A 16,369-nucleotide genomic window follows, 5' to 3' on the forward strand; every position below is an offset into this window, starting at 1 on the left:
ATTCGTTTCACCCATGATGGACATTTTAGTTGTTTTGCTGTTTGGATACTATGAACATTTGTAAGCAGCTTTTTCTGTGACCATGTGTTTTCATATATTTTGGGTGTAGACCCAGGAGTATAATTGCTGAATCATACAGTAGCTCTATACTTATTTAATCTTTTGAGGTACTGCCAGACTGTTTTCCAAAGTGGTGACATCATTTTACTTGCCCACAGGTGGCATATGGGAATTCCAGTATCTCCACATCTTTATCATCAGTGATTGTTACTGTCTTTTTAGTTATAGTCATCCTAGTGGCTAATGATGAGCATCTTTTTGTAAGTTTGTTAGACATTTGTGATCTTCTTAAAGAAATATCTAATTAGATCCCTTGCCTGTTTATAGAGATTGTGCTCTCCTTTTAAGATTGCATTCATTTAGGAGCTTTAGAAGCTATTTAAATCAAATAGATTTTAAGGAGGATAGTGTGGTAGTTTCCTTGATGTTTTGATTTTTCTTTTTGTCATCTTAAGTCAGCTATAGTTACAAATGTTCAAGAATCGCTGCTTTCTGGTTCTACTGTTTCTGTTAGTAGTGTGGGGATGTAATCTCCTTTGTGTGGGTTTCACTGAAATTCTGTGAAGTTGTAGGTGAACAGGCCATCCATACTGTTGCTCTAGGAGGCAGCCTGGTTCTTTGATTTGCTTTTCATCATGAGTGAGAGTTCTGTCCTTGTTTCTAATCCCTATGCCCCTGAACTCAGCAGCCTTGGACATTCTTCTGGAGAAATAAATCCAACTTCCTGCTTTGTAAACCCATCTTTCCTTTGTCTGAGTAGAAGCACAATGTGGTTTATATTGATTGACTTTTATCTCCGTGCAGTCCTTTTTACTTTATTTTAGCAATTTGTGCTTGTTGGAAAGTATTCCACTATTTTCTTTGCAGTGCTGGGGATTGAACTCAGGGTCTCACAAATGCTAAGCACATGGTCTACCACTGAACAGCATGCTCAGCTTCTAACAGTAACTGTTTAGTCATACTTTTTCATCACTGTGACAAATACTTGAGAGGAACAATGGAAACGGGGGAAGGGTTTATTTTATCTTATGGCTCAGAGTATTAGTCTATGATTGTCTGGATTCATTGGGCTTGAGAAGAGGCAGAACACAATGGCAGTGGGAATGTGTAGAAGAGGCTGGAAGCACGGTGGAGGCGGGGGAAGATTAGCACCAGGCATAATGCTGAAAAGCACATTCTCACTGACCTCTTTTCTCCAGGTAGGCCCCAACACTTTTAGCTTCCATCTCCTGACATAGTGCCATCAGCTGGGGACTGAGCCTTTAACAAATAAGTCTGGAAGCTGTAACCATTTTCTACTTTTGGGTTTGGGGTTGTTAATTGGTGATAAGAGTTTCATTGACTTTCATGCCTGGGCTAGCTTTGAGGCTGTATTCTCAGATCTCAGCCTTCTGGATATCTAGGATTAAGATGTGAGCTTTGAATGCCTGTCCAGTGTTCTTTAAAAACTTCATTTGAGATATAACTGGTAAAAAAAATCTGTAGCTGTACAATGTCTGTCTTGGTGTCTGTCTCTTTCTCTTGTGGTACTAGGGGTTGAACTGTCCCTAGTCCTTACCTGTACAATTTTGCAGGGGTGTGTACACTTATATCATCACCACAATCAGGATAATGAACATTCCCATCACCCTCAAAAGTTTCTGTTTGAGGGAGCTAAGAAGACTACATGAGATATATCCTCATAACAACATTCTAAGTGTACAGTATGTGCATGTAGACATCATTGTTTTATAGGAGAGATCTAGGACTCACTCATCTTGTAGCAATAACTGTGCCAGTTGGACAACAGCTTCTTGTTTCCTTCCCCTCCCTTCTCTTTCCCTAGTAACCACCATTCCTTTCTTTTCTGTGCTTGCTCAGTGGCCTTAGAATGGCCTCTTTTGCTAGAGTACTGCTAGTCAGATTTCACAATAAGATATATAGATATAATAGATTCAGGACCTGATATAAATATATCTGTGAAACCTCATTTGGGAATTGGAAATTGAATGTTTCCTTCATCATCTCCCCTCCTCCCCCACCTTGGGGGGCATTCCAGGGCTTGAACTCAGGACCTTGTACTCTTTTTCTGGGGCAGGGGCTTGCACTCTTGTTCTGCTTTTGTGATCATGGCTGGCACTTTACCACTTGAGTTACTTCTCTAGTCTGGTATTTTTCTGGTTAATTGGAGATAGTCTCTCAGACCTTTCTGCCTGGTCTGCCTGTGAACTGATCCTCAGATCTCAGCCTCCTGAGTAGCTAGGATTACAAGTGTAAGACACCAGCACCTAGCCTGCTTCACTTTTTGGGGGGGGGGGGGGCGGGGGGTCAGTTGTGGGCTTGAACTCTGGGCCTGGGCGCTGTCCCTCAGCTCTTCAGCTCAAGGCAAGCGCTCTACCACTTGAGCTACAGCACCACTTCTGGTTTTCTAGTGGTTTATTGGAGATAAGAGTTTCACAGACTTTCCTGCCCGGGCTGGCTTTGAACTGCGATCCTCAGATCTCAGCCTCCTAGGTAGCTAGGATTACAGGCGTGAGCCACGGACGCCCTGCTCTGCTTCACTTTTTATGAAGAAGTTTTACAGGAAGAGTATTTACTACGTACAGGCTAATTTTATTATGGCCAGTAGTAAACTCTTCCAAGAATTGAAGAGGAAAAATTTACAGCGTGACAACTCTATAGCTTTAATATGAAATGAGCTATCTGAACTATCATTTTTGCACTGTTAAATGTACACACTTTTTTTTTTTTTTTTGCTGGTTGCAGATTACAGGCGTGAGCCACCAGTGCCCGGCTTAAATATACGCACTTTTTAAATATATATATATATATATTTTTGTCAAGGTGATGTACAGAGAGGTTTCGGTTACATAAGTAAGGTAATGAGTACATTTCTTGTCAACCCTTCCTCAATTTTCTTCTACTTTCCTTCTCCTCCCACACTTTTAACCTGATACATAGGTAATAAATAGTAAAACATTGGTTTGAACTTTTAAATCCTTTGAATTAAACTAGGCTTTGCAAATAGTCTTTATAGGGACAAGAATTCTTTTTCTTGATACTCCTTTATTTGTTCAGTAGTTCTTTTTGCTTAGGAGCAATATTTTGTATGAAATTATAAGGCGAGGAAAGGCAAGGTTCTGTCACGAGGTAGAGGTATGTTCAGTGTTTATGGCATTGTGTGTAAGAGTCACAGTTCAAATGCTGGCAAGAGGAGTTGGACATTTCAAGACTGAGCAGCAGAAACAGTCCAGACTGCCTACCCAGGAATTGTAGCTTTTCAGTGACAATAATCAGAATTTTTTTTAACATACTGCACATCTTTATAATATATGTGAGAATGCCTCTTTTTGTTGTTGGTCGTGAGGCTTGAACTCCGGGCCTGGGCACTTTCCCTGTGCTCTTCAGCTCAAGGCAAGCACTCCATCTCTTGAGCCATAGCACCACTTCCGGTTTTCTAGTAGTTTATTGGAGATAAGAGTCTCATGTCCTGCCTGGGCTGGCTTTTTTGTTTGTTTGTTTGTTTTTGGGTCTGGTCATGGGCCTGAACTCTGGGCCTGGACGCTGTCCCTCAGCTCTTCAGTTCAAGGCTAGCACTCTACCACTTGAGCCATAGCGCCACTTCTGGCTTTTTTTTTCCTGGTTATGTGGTGCTGAGGAATTGAACCCAGGGCCTCATGCATGCAAGGCAAGCGCTCTACCACTGAGCCACCTTAGATCTCAGCCTCCTGAGTAGCTAGGATTACAGGAGTGAGCCACTGGCACCCGGCAAGAATGCCTTTTTAAAGTATCAACTGCTATAAACATATCAACTTTTCAAGATTAAACCCTAAATTTTTTTTTTTTTAGTGGTACTGGTGTGTGAAATGAGGGACTCACCTTCTACAACTGCTCCACAAACTAGCTGTTTTTGCTCTAGGTATTTTTTAGGTAGAGTCTGGAGTGTTGTTTTGTTTGTTTGTTTGTTTGTTTTTGCCAGTCCTGGGTTGAACTCAGGGCCTGGGCACTGTCCTGAGCTGCTTTTGCTTAAGGCTAGCACTCTACCACTTGAGCCACAGCATCACTTCCAGCCTTTTCTGTTTATGAGGTGCTAAGGAATTGAACCCAGGGCTTCATGCATGCTAGGCAAGCACTCTACCACTAAGCCACATTCCCAGCTCTGAATCTGCAGTTTTTTGATGGGGCTGACTATGATCCTCTTGCTTATGCTTCCTGTGTAGCTAACACAACAGGTGTGTGCCATTATGCCAAGTTTTTTGTCGCCTCATTAACTTTTTTGCCTGGGCTGACCTTGAACTGAGATCTTCTTGATCTTCAAGTAGCTAAATCTTGAAAATTTTTAATTGATTAATGATTTGCAAATGAGATTTTTTTCTGATTATATCACACATCTACATACTCTGTTTGAAAAAAGTTTCTTTATTAGAGAAATAACAAATAAGCTAAAGTAGAGAAGTTTGATAAAATGAACTCCCATCCCAAGTGATTTCAACAGAACTGTATTCTCTTAAAACTCCATACATCAAAAGTTGGAAATTGGTCTCATTGTGTTACTGTCAGCATGTGGGCCAGGACTGCCTTCTGTTCCGAAGTCAGTAGGGGAGAACACATCTCCTTGTGCTTTCTACATCCCTCAGCTTGCGGCCTTTTCCATCTTCAGAGCCAGCAGTGGAGCATCTTCTCATCTTTGTGGTATTTTTCTCTCACCTTTGCTTAAAAACAAAAAAACAAAAACAAAGCAAAAAAAACAACCTGGTACCCAATGGCTCACATCTGTAATCCTAGCTACTCAGGAGGCTGAGATCTGAGGATCGCAGTTCAAAGCCAGCGGGGCAGGAAAGTTCATGAGACTCTTATCTCCAGTTAACCACCAGAAAACCAGAAATGGCGCTGTGACTCAAGTGGTAGAGCACTAGCCTTGAGCGGAAGAGCTGAGGGACAGTGCCCAGGCCCAGAGTTCAAGGCCCACAACCAACCAAAAAAAATACATTGACATAAAATTTATATAATGTAAAAGTCACCGTTTTAGCCATTTTAAGGTGTATAGTTGAATGGCTTTTATAGCAATAATTCATGTTACATGACCATTGCCACTATTTAATCCAGAACATTTTATTTCATTTAGTTTTTATTATCTTTAAGTAGTTGTACAAAGGGGCTTCAGTTTAACATGTCAGTTCATGAGTATAGTGCGTTATGATTAATATTACCCCTTTCATCATTTTCTCCCATTTCTCCCAGCCTCCACTGTCCATTCAAGTTACCTGATAATCAGCCCAGAAGCTAGCCCATACGTGGAAAGCAGCCACTTCCCTTTTCCTAGCCCAGCTATTGGGAATAATGCTGCTGTCAACATTTACCACCCTAAGTCTTGGTCAATGCTTGTTTTCAGTTATTTTGGATGTCCACCATGTAATGGAACTGCTACATCATATGGCAATCCTGTTTAATTTCTGGAGGAACTGTCCAACTGTTTTCCACAATTGCTGAACCATTTTGTGTTCTTACCAGCAATGTTGGAGGATCCAGACTTTCTACATTATTTGTTAACACATAGTTTTCAGTTTAAAAGCGAATCATAACACATAGTTTTCAGTTTAAAAATTAATCAGCTTGGTAGGTGCAAAAGTATATCTCAGATGATTTTTAGAAACATTTTAGCCTAAAGAGGCGTATGGAATTTCTGTCCGTAGTCCATATCCCTTTTCATTTTTTCAGTCTTACACTAATAAAAATACCTAGTATGCATTGGACATCTGGTGTGTTCTTGGAGCCATGTTGAGATCTTCAACAAATGATTTCACAGTCACTTAAAGTCCATGAGATTCTTAGCTCTAGCTAGTCACCAAAAGGCCAAAAATAGAGCTGTGGCTCAAGTGGTAGAGTGCTTGTCTTGAGCAAAAGGAGCTCAGGGCCAATTCAGGCCCTCAGTTCAAGCCCACATCTAACACTAAAAAAGAGAAAGAAGCCGGGCGCTGGTGGCTCACGCCTGTAATGCTAGCTACTCAGGAGGCTGAGATCTGAGAATCGCAGTTCAAAGCCAGCCCGGGCAGGAGAGACTGTGAGACTCTTATCTCCAATAAACCACCAGAAAACCGGAAGTGGTGCTGTAGCTCAAGTGGTAGAGCGCTCACCTTGAGCTGAAGAGCTGAGGGACAGCACCCAGGCCCAGAGTTCAAGCCCCACGACCAACAAAAAAAAAAAAAAAAGAGAGAAAGAAAAAAAAGCAGGTTCCAAGATTTCTGTCTTGGTGAAAAGAAGTTTTAAATTGCCTAACAGTGTTGGCTGAAAGAACTGAACTAGAAAAAAATTGGGTTAAAAAATGAAGGAAATTAAATTTTGAATGCAAATCTAAAAATTATTGACTTGGCAAACATATTTTTAGATACTTGAGTTTAACCACTTCCCCTTTTCTTTACTCACCAAGGTGTTTAACTCTTTCAACCAGGAGTAGAATTTTAAGATATTTTAATGATTTTCTTTGTGGCTGAGGTTGTCTGCCTTCTTTTCTTAGACTCCCAATCTTGCACTGTGTTTTCCATTATAGCAAGCAATGTAAAGATAACTACATGGTTGTACTTATTTGGTGAATGTTGACTTCTTTATATTAACTACTGCATAAATTTCTGGCTAGTTGGAAATTTTGCTTTGGACAGGTGGGTAACAGGAGGTATTTGCTGGCTGGCGGATTTCCCTGCACCATCTTAATACGCTGCTCTTTTTCTTCCTGTTTTCATAGCCACTTCCTGAGAAGTTTGTGGTGAAAGGTGTTGTAGATCGTTTTTCAGAGGAGTTTGTGGAAACCAGAAGAAAAGCTTTGGATAAATTCTTAAAACGAATTACAGATCATCCTGTGCTGTCTTTCAATGAACACTTTAATGTTTTCCTCACTGCTAAGGTAAGAACAGAATAGCATACATTCTTTCCCCAAGCTATCATTCTTGGGTTGAGGTTGTGGCTCAAGCAGTAACTTAGCAATTGTGAGGCCCCTGAGCTCAATTTTTACTACTGCAAAAGGAGAAGAGAGGAGAGGGAAGAGAAGGGGAGGAGAGCAAAGAGGAGGAAATAGGAAGGAAAAGGGGAGAAGAGGGGAGGAGAAGGAAGAGAAAGAAGAAAGGAAAGGAAGAAAGAAGGAAATATGTATAGATAACTTTAAAATATGTATAGATAACTCTAAAATAATAACTCATAGAGGTCTTTCTTCAATGCTATTTGATCTCTGTCAAGCCACCTGCATGAGTGGTCCTCTGAGCTTTGTTTTCTTGGTATACACTATGATGGCTTTTGTGTTAGAATTCAGGAGGAAACCAGACCTCCCTTGCTATAGCAGTGGAAGTTAAATATCTCCATTTGCCCAAAGCAGAGGCAAGTGTTTTCTTAAACACATCTTGGCAGGTTAGGCTGGTCCCACCAACAGGAAGGAAAATAGTATTTTGGGGGTATTTGAAGAGGCTGTTCTTGGTAAGAGCCCTGTAAGAAATGACTTGCAACCTCATTTTACAGACAAGGAAACTGAAATTGAGAGAGGTTGTACTTGCTCACATAATGTCACTAAGTCCTGGAGCTGGGTCTGTGTGAACTCTGTATCACACTACTTGACTGGTGTTTACCCTTAGTTGTTCTGTCAGTTGCATCCTTTCCAGTCATTGGCCAGCTGAATACTTTGGTCCTGTACTGTTACCAGAGTCAGGTTGTTTACTAGCTTTTATCTACAGTTCCTTCTTGGCAGGACTGGCTAGAAAACCTGCAGTGCCCCACTTATACTGCCTACAAAAATGGGTCACTGCTCAGATCCTTATGTGAGCTTCCCCCAGCCCCATATGGGTTTTTGGATACCATATTTGTATATTCAGGCAAAATGTAAAATGTTCTAAATTGACAAGGGATTGAGGGCCAGATACTGTCCTTTTTTTTTTTTTTTTGTCAAAGTTGCAAAATGGAGAAACATTTACAGATAATATCAACCAGTATTAAAGGCATTAGAGAAGGGTTCATTCTGCATTCAGTGGAAACCACCTGGCAAAGTCCTCTAGTTTTGTTATTTTAGTCTCTGTTAACGTTAAGCCTCATTGACAACACACCAAATTGATTGCCCTCCTCCCAAGCCTTTCACCACAGGTTGGATGCTGGTTTGTTGTTGTTGTTGTTGTTGTTGTTGTTTTTTACAGTATTTCCTGGTGATCGGGTCTTCAGGAATAGTTCTTTCAACTTGGGTTTAAAGTTAGGTCCATCTTATTTTCCAGAAGTACAGCTAACTTTCTCCCTCAGGTTGTTGTCTGCTGTCTGTTGTCAAGACTAAGCTGACTCTTTATTGCAGGGAAGAGAAAGGCATAACTGGCTCCTAGGAATCTATTTGAAGATTAAGTGGGAAATGGTGTGTGAGACAGACACACATACACACAGACACATATCTGTGATACTGACTGAGAAAGTGATTTGTGGTTCAAACTAAATGAAATTTTAAAAAAAATGTATAGTGTCCCTTAGTATGTCAGCCACAATCTAGCGTCACTTAAGTGAATATAGAAGAGATGTCTTTAAACAAAACCAATTCCAACCCTAGTTTGGTACTACTTGTTGAACTAAATTTACTGCATAGTACTACCTTTCTTTTCTTTGTTCCTTTCTTTTCCAAAAAGTTGTTTGGCTGCATGTAATGGCTCATGCCTATAATAGCTACTTATGAGGTAGAGACCTGGAGCATCATGGGGAAACATGGCTTGAGGCAAGCCCAGGAAAAAGTTAGGGAGCCCCCTTCTCAACTGACAAGCTGGGTATGGTAGCATGTGTCTGTGATACTGGCTAATGAAGGAAGCCTTTAGTAGAAGAACTGTGGTCTGAGGCTGGCCTTACCCCTTTCTCCCCCTCACCCCCCATTATGGCAAAATACACATGATGTAAAATTACCCAGCTTAACCACTTTCCAGTGATCAGATCAGTAGTGCTAAGTATATTCACATTATTGTACTGTTTCTACAGCATTTTTATTCTGCACCCTGGTTAAATAGTAGTTGCTTGCCCCCTCCCCAAGCTCCCCCATGGTTTCCTTTATCATTGGTTGCATTACTCATTCCTAGATGAGTTACCTGTTCTGCAGCAATTGTAAAGGCATTCTCTTTCCTTGTGACATGAAACTGGAAGTGTCCTTAAGAATCAGCCAATAGCTAGGCATTGGTGGCTCACACCTGCAAGCCTAGCTACTTAGGAGGCTGGAAGAAGCTAGGCATGCATAGTAGCATGTACTTGTTCTCCCTTTTATGATGAGAAGCCTGAAATGGGCAGATTGTTTCTTGTCTAGAGTGTGGGAGGTTAGATGGAATCTTCAGGACAGTCTCCCAGACAACCAGAGTTTAATGGGGCACAGGATGGAGATAGATTAGTGGGAATTGCTATTGTTTTACACATGGCTCTTGTGTTACACACTGAAGGACAGAAGTGGACGATGCAGGCAGGAAAGTGGATAATGAATAGGGCAGAGGCCTTGGCTGGGGCTGGCTGGCATAGGATGGAGTAGAAATGAAGGCTACATGGAGGAGGAAGTGTGTCTGACAGGGAGGGGTTGTTGGGCAGCCACATTACCCAATGGAATTTTTGTTCTTCATTAAATCTGAGGAATGTAGCCCTGTTCTATGTTCCCTTCTAGGGAACTAAGATTGAACACCCTATGTATATGGAGGGTGGACAAACAGAATCTGTAGCTTCTAAAAAACCATTTTGAATGCACCAGTGCATAGGACAAACAAAGGCACTACAGAATCCTCTTGCAGGTTAGTGATAGGAAGGTGCTTATTATACCAGGCAGGTCAGTATGTTCTGTACATTTGCATATGCACATATTTCCTAGTTTTGCATTCGTCCTTAAGAAAAGCAGGGGCCAAACTCTTGTTAAGTGCAGATAGAATCATTTCTGGCCTGTGTTTTCTATCCATGCTTCTGGTATAGTTTCCTCTTCCTGTCATGTGGCTTCAGTTAGATGCAAGTGAACAGAATGAATACCAGCTCTTTAATTTTGTTCCTATAGACAACATGGGGTTACAAGTTTAAAAGTAATGTTTGAGACAGTGTGTTTGAAGGACGGGGGTTCAGGTGTGTGGTCTTGACTGGAGAGATTGGAGTCCAGCAATGGTGACAAAAATCTGGACAGGGACCTGGGATGTGCCAGTCTGGGGGTTATGATGTCAGTTAGGGGACACTAGAGTGTAAGGGACAGGTTGACTAAGTCAGCTCCTTGTTGTCCCAGTCCTCCTATTTCCAACAAGAGGCTGCCTTGAGCATTTGGCTCACTCAGTCCTGGCTATGGGGTGTAGAGCACTTTGAGTTTGTTTATGTTGTCCATAGGACCTGAATGCCTACAAGAAGCAGGGCATGGCATTGCTGACACGGGTGGGTGAGTCAGTGAAACACGTCGCAGGAGGCTACAAGCTGAGGAGTCGGCCTCTGGAGTTCGCAGCTATAGGCGAATACTTAGACACCTTCGCACTCAAACTGGGAACCATTGATCGAATAGCCCAGCGGATCATCAAAGAAGAAATAGGTGAGCACTCTGCCAAAGACACTAATCATGTGCAGGGGCCCACGGTGGCGGCAATGGCATTCATATGTGCTGAGTAAAATGAAACTGTGCAAGCGCTGCAGTGATAGAACCAGGCCATTGTTTACCAGCTAAATAGATACAGGGAGAGGAGGTGCTGGTTGTGAGTAGAAAGTAATGCATCTCATCTTTATGTGTGCTTTTCTCATGGCAAGCACTTGCTTCTGAGCCTCCAGGTCTTTCCTCCTGTTTTTCTTAATTATAGCTTTAGAAATGGAGGTGTGGATGCAACTGCCCTTCACCCAGATGAATGAAAGCTGTAAAAATGAACTTAGGAACCTTTTAGGCAGGAGGATGGCTCAAAAAGAGAGTCTGCATATGCCAGAGTTGTAGCCAGTGAGCCTTCACACTGGGAGGTACTTGAGTATGTTTACAGAAGACCACAATCTCTTCAGCAAAATGTTTCCCACATTCATTGTTCTCCCATGGAGTCTGATTTTTGTTTCTTCTTTAAAAATTGTTCCGAAACTTATTTTTTTTTAAAAAAAGTCTGGCTCCATTGCCTATTAAAATGCTGCTCCAGTGAGTGCTGGTGGCTCACACCTATAATCTTAGCTACTCAGGAAGCTGAGATCTGAGGATTGCAGTTTGAAGCCAGCCCAGTCAAGAAAGACCATGAGACTCATTTCTAATTAACCACCAGAAAACCAGAAGTGGAGCTGTAACTCAGAGTGGTAGAGCACTAGCCTTGAGCAGAAAAGCTCAGGGGCGGTACCTACGCCCCATCTTACACACACACAAACAAAAACAAATCCTGCTGCTTTACAGCTAAACTCTGGTGGCTCATGTCTGTAACCCTAATTGTTCAGGTTTTCTGGGCAGACATTCCATCTCCAAAATAACCAGCAAAAAAACTTGGCTAGAGATAAGGCTCAAATGATAGAACTCCAGCCATGTGAGCTAGCCAAGCAAGCTCCAGGTCCTGAACTCAAACCCAGTTACTGACTCTAAAATATAAATAAATAAATGAATGACAAACAAAACTTTCACAGTGTGGGTAGGCAAGTGGTTATTTCTGAAGATATATCTCTTCCCATTTTCTCGATATGGCATTGTGGTCTCTATTATCCAGAGACCAAGATGTTACATCGGCTTTTAGATGTCTTGAAGAATTATGTTAGGAATGGTTTTGTACTAGGAGGAGAGAATGCTCAGAAGAGGGAGTGGTCACAGCTCCGTATCTTAATGTACCAGTTTGATCTTTGTTGAGCGACTCCACTGAGTGCTCCCAGTGGTAACTGGCTTCCCTCCCTCTGTAGAGTACCTGGTAGAGCTCAGAGAATATGGGCCTGTGTACTCCACGTGGAGTGCCTTAGAAGGTGAGCTGACCGAGCCCCTGGAGGGAGTGTCAGCTTGCATTGGGAACTGCTCTACAGCCTTGGAAGAGCTGACAGATGACATGACAGAAGACTTTCTGCCTGTGCTCAGGGAATATATTTTATACTCCGACTCCATGAAGGTAAGCTGGGTATCTTCTTGTGCATGTGGGTACTTCTGTTGTAGTAGTCATTATCAAAAATCAATGAGGTAGGGCTGGGAATGTGGCTTAGTGGTAGAGTGCTTGGCTAGCATGCCTGAAGCCATGGGTTCAATTCCTCAATACCACATAAATAGAAAAAGCCAGAAGTGGCACTGTGGCTCTAAGTGGTAGAGTGCTAGCCTTGAGCAAAAGCAGCTCAGGGACAATGCCCAGGCCTTGAGTTCAAGGCCCAGGTCTGACCAAAAAAAAAAAAAAAAAATCAATGAGCTAGGCATTGGTGGCTCACACCAGTCATCCCAGGTACTTGGGAGGCTGTGATTCCAGGTGAGTCTGGGTAGAAAAGTCTTCTAGCTTAATCTGCATAGGTAGAAGCTGGATACTGTGGCATGAGTCTGTGACCCCAGCAATTATGAGAAGCCTAAACTAGGCAGATCAAGGTGGCACATTCCTGGACTGGAAGTGAGGTCCTATCAAAAATAACCAGCAAAAAGCAAGGCTGGGAGTATGGCTCAAGTGGTAGAGTGCCTGCTCAGCAAGTACAGAGCTATGATTCAAACTTGAGTACTGCCAAAAAAAAAAGCAACAAAATAATGGATCGTTGCTTGTCGTGAATACAGGTTTGCTTCTTCCTAGGGCAGAGTCAGACGTGTGAACCAGTATCATTGGCATATGAAAAGAACACATGGTAATCAAAGTATGTGAATTAAATGAAAATGGAAAAGTAGCTTGGGAAAAATTTTTGTTAGTGTCCTCAGAATTCAAGGAGATAAATCATCCACAAAACAAGGGCAGGATGCCTGGGGAAAGAATAGTTAGAGCTCCTAGAGGTTAAACATGATTGCTGAAGCCAGTTGAATGATGAAGCTGGAAAGTAAGGCTGAGGAAAATAAGACAAAGTAATTGGAAAGTAAAACGAAAGTGCAGAAGTATCAAAAGTGTGGAAGAAAGGTAAAAAGCCTACAGATTAAGCCCAAAGGTTCAGCATGAAGCTGAGAACTCCAAGAAATTACAGAAGAAATAATTTAAGAAAATCTACTAGAGTTCAAGGTATTTTTAAAGGACGTGCCCATTGCCCGGCAAAAGGAATAAAAAGAGAGCTAACTCAAAGCAATGAGAAATTTAAAACAAAACTGTTATGATTATGAAAGCTTTTAAAGCAAGGGAGAAGGGGGTAATGTACAAGGAATAGGAAGCAGAGTGGCTTCGATCTAGCAGCATGAATGAGACAAGACAGAAGAACTGTGAAGGTAAATATTCCTTCCTGTGACCGCAGAGGACTCCCAGGATGGTAGCTCCATGCAGAGAAAAAGATACGTGGCTCATTGTGGGGCTGCCACCTCCAAGCAGCCTGCCTACTTCCAGGTGAGACCTCTGGATTATCAAGTTTGGGGCAGATCTAGGGCATTACATTAGAAATGGCCTGGTTGACTGAGCTGTCAATCATCATTGGATGGAAAACCAGACATATCAAAGAACTATGAAAGTATTTTATGGCTAGAGAAGGAGAATTTGAAAAACAAGTCAACTAGTTGTGAAAAACACAAAAACTATCCTATGGAAAACTTCAAGCATACCCCAAAGCAGAGAGAATGATGTGATACACTCCCACTACCCATCATCCGTGCTTTATTTCACCAGGTGTGAATGTACTGATCCATGTTCAGATGTGGACTGTGGAACGTGGATTGTTCAATTCTGTAGAGCGAATTATGGTTTCCTGTCTACCCTAGGAAGCTGCTAATGGAACACTTTCCAAGACAGTGAGCTTGATCCTCAGTGCCAGGAAAATGTGGGCATTTCTCTGTCTGGAAATGAAAACGGCCATGGGAGAGCACAGTGCAAATGGGAGACCCCAAGCCTCAGGCAGCTTGGCTAGGAGTTACTGGAACTGAGGCTGGAAACCAGAACTTCAGTCACATATTTGCTGTTCCTTTTCCTCCATCATACAGCCTTTTTAAGCAATTGAGAGCTGTACATTGCATTTTTAATTCTGTAGCTGACACAAGCATAGAAAGACAACCTGGTTTAAAATGAACCACAATATTTTACTTTATTTATGAAGTTAATAGTGTGTGTTTTTGTGAACAAAAAATAATAAGTTTTACAATCCCCAGAGTGTTCCTGGATTTAAATTTCTTTTAAAAAGATAAAATGCTTTATCAGATTGCTCCTAGCCTTACACAGACCAGAAAGCCAACCCACCTGCACATTATTTTGGATGTTATGGTACAAATTTCTTTGCTTCTACAAGGTGACAAGTGTGTTAACACTTAATATATACTTGTGCTTGAAGCAGAGTTTTAAACTGTTATTTAGCAAGGATTTATCTGGAATCTTCACCAAAATGTTATTGCATTGATAGTCTCATAACCTGTGTTAGTAACTGAAGTTATATGTCAAACAAACATTTGTTTGTTCTCATTCTTCACTCCATGCATAAGGCACGTGGACTGTGTTTCTTGTTTATGGGGCCAGAAGAAACTGCAGTCTGGTTAATCAGGCTGGGAGAGGATTGTCCAGGGCAGGACATTGTAAAGAGGGAATGTTGATGGTTAGTCTCTGAAACTTGAGCTTACCTCATAATGCACTAAGCTGCACCTCATTAATAAGAAGAGGCCACGTGCCTCTCCCTTGGCACCAGGAAGAAAGATATCCCTGCAGAGTGTACTGGGCTGGACAGGAGTAACCTGATGGCAAAGCGAGGTGTGTGTATAGGTTGTTAGGGTCTGTGCAGCCAAGACTAGACTGTAGGACAGTGATGAGTGGTGGGTTTATCTTTTTTTGTGTGTGTGTGTGGTGGGTTTATCTTTGGATATTGCTGTTCCTGAAGTTGTTTTTTTGAGACAAGGTCTTGCTATTGACCTAGGTTAGCCTGGAACTCAAGGTTTTCTTATTTCAGCCTCCTGTGTGCTGGGATTATAGATATATGGCATCATACCAACAAAGAATTCTTAACTATACTTAATTTCTCCAAGACAGTCACATAATTCCATCTTCAAAATAACTGATCAATTTTTAGATGTAAGCAAGACAGACTTTGGTGTGCATTATGAAAACTAAAGTGAGAAGAAAGGGCTTACCAAGGGGCTGGCTGGGACAGGTTCCTCAACTGCTTGGTGGGTTTCAGAACCAAGAGGCTGCTAGCTTTGATTTGCTGGGGAGTTCTTCCAAGCTGACATCTTGTATCCTATCCCTTTTATCTTGACTTTGAGTCAGCAAAAGTCATGTGTAGTCAGTGTTCTCTGAACTTGTGTTAATTGAAGGTCACTAGACGGGGAAAATACTGGGATCCTTGAAACATTCTTCTAATGGAGCTGTGGTTGTGGTCCTTCCTGAGTTTGAAAGGGACTTTGGGAATCACCTTGTGATCATCTTTCATCTTATAGATGAAGAAGCAGAACCCTGTAGATAAATCTTTCCTCTGTCCCCGGTTGCAGTGACCCCTTACCTACCAGCTGTATGCTGACCACATGCCAAGAGAAAAATGAGGTGATCTCTGGCTTCTCAAGGCTGGACTCAATTTGATCTCCTTAAGGATGTTCGGGGCCGGGTACATTCAGTTCTTATTGGGGGTTGAGAGAGCACAAAGAAAGTGGGGTCATTGTCAGACCACATGGAACTAATGGAGCAGTGAGATTTTTTTAGGCAGTTAACATTGAGAACAGCCTGTACTACAAGAGATGGTTGAAGGCATGGATTGTGAGGAAGTGTGGAAAGACAGCTCTTGAAAGGGAGGGGTGCCCAAGTTGCACCCCCTGTGGACATCTTATCTGCACATAAGCCTCCATATGGGATTTCATATCCTGTACACTGTGTGGCATTGTAATGAGGCCAGAGGTGGGTCAGGAGTGGCCATCTTAGAGAACCTTCCTCACTCAATTTCTGGTGGTGCTTCTTTGAGTACTAGAGTTGTTATGTGAAGGCCAGGAGGCAGAGAAACCTTGGTTAAGGAGGCTAGTACAGAAGTCTTAGTTCCCACACTGCCATATCCATATAGGGTGCAAATATGTAACCATCGTATGTTGTACATCTTATTATTTTTCAGGAGGTAAGCTTTATCTGTAAGTCAGTTAACATGCTTGTCCCTGAGGTGTTGGGGATGGCTGGAGTGAGAGGGGGCTGAATAAGTGTGCACGTTGTAAGGGAGAGCCACGTGAAGAAAGTGGCTTTGGTTGAGACTTGAATGGCTTGGGGGAGTTAGCTGTGTGAGGATCTGAGTATGGAGTATTTAGGCAGAGGGAGTGGCTAAGTGCGAAGGT

General features: G+C 42.1%; 1 protein-coding gene across 2 annotated transcripts in view; it reads left to right on the forward strand.

Moving 5' to 3' along the window:
* The window catches only part of Snx30 (sorting nexin family member 30), a 108,985-nt gene that overhangs the window by 62,811 nt on the left and 29,805 nt on the right, over positions 1-16,369 (forward strand). For both annotated transcript variants that reach the window (XM_042696121.1, XM_042696130.1), the window contains exons 4-6: positions 6,779-6,937; positions 10,378-10,573; positions 11,890-12,089. In XM_042696121.1, the coding sequence (XP_042552055.1) occupies positions 6,779-6,937; positions 10,378-10,573; positions 11,890-12,089 (555 nt within the window). The remainder of the gene's footprint in view (positions 1-6,778; positions 6,938-10,377; positions 10,574-11,889; positions 12,090-16,369) is intronic.

This window comes from Dipodomys spectabilis, unplaced genomic scaffold (genome assembly GCF_019054845.1).
Source record: "Dipodomys spectabilis isolate Male_0828 unplaced genomic scaffold, ASM1905484v1 ptg000006l, whole genome shotgun sequence".
Lineage (NCBI taxonomy): Eukaryota > Metazoa > Chordata > Mammalia > Rodentia > Heteromyidae > Dipodomys > Dipodomys spectabilis.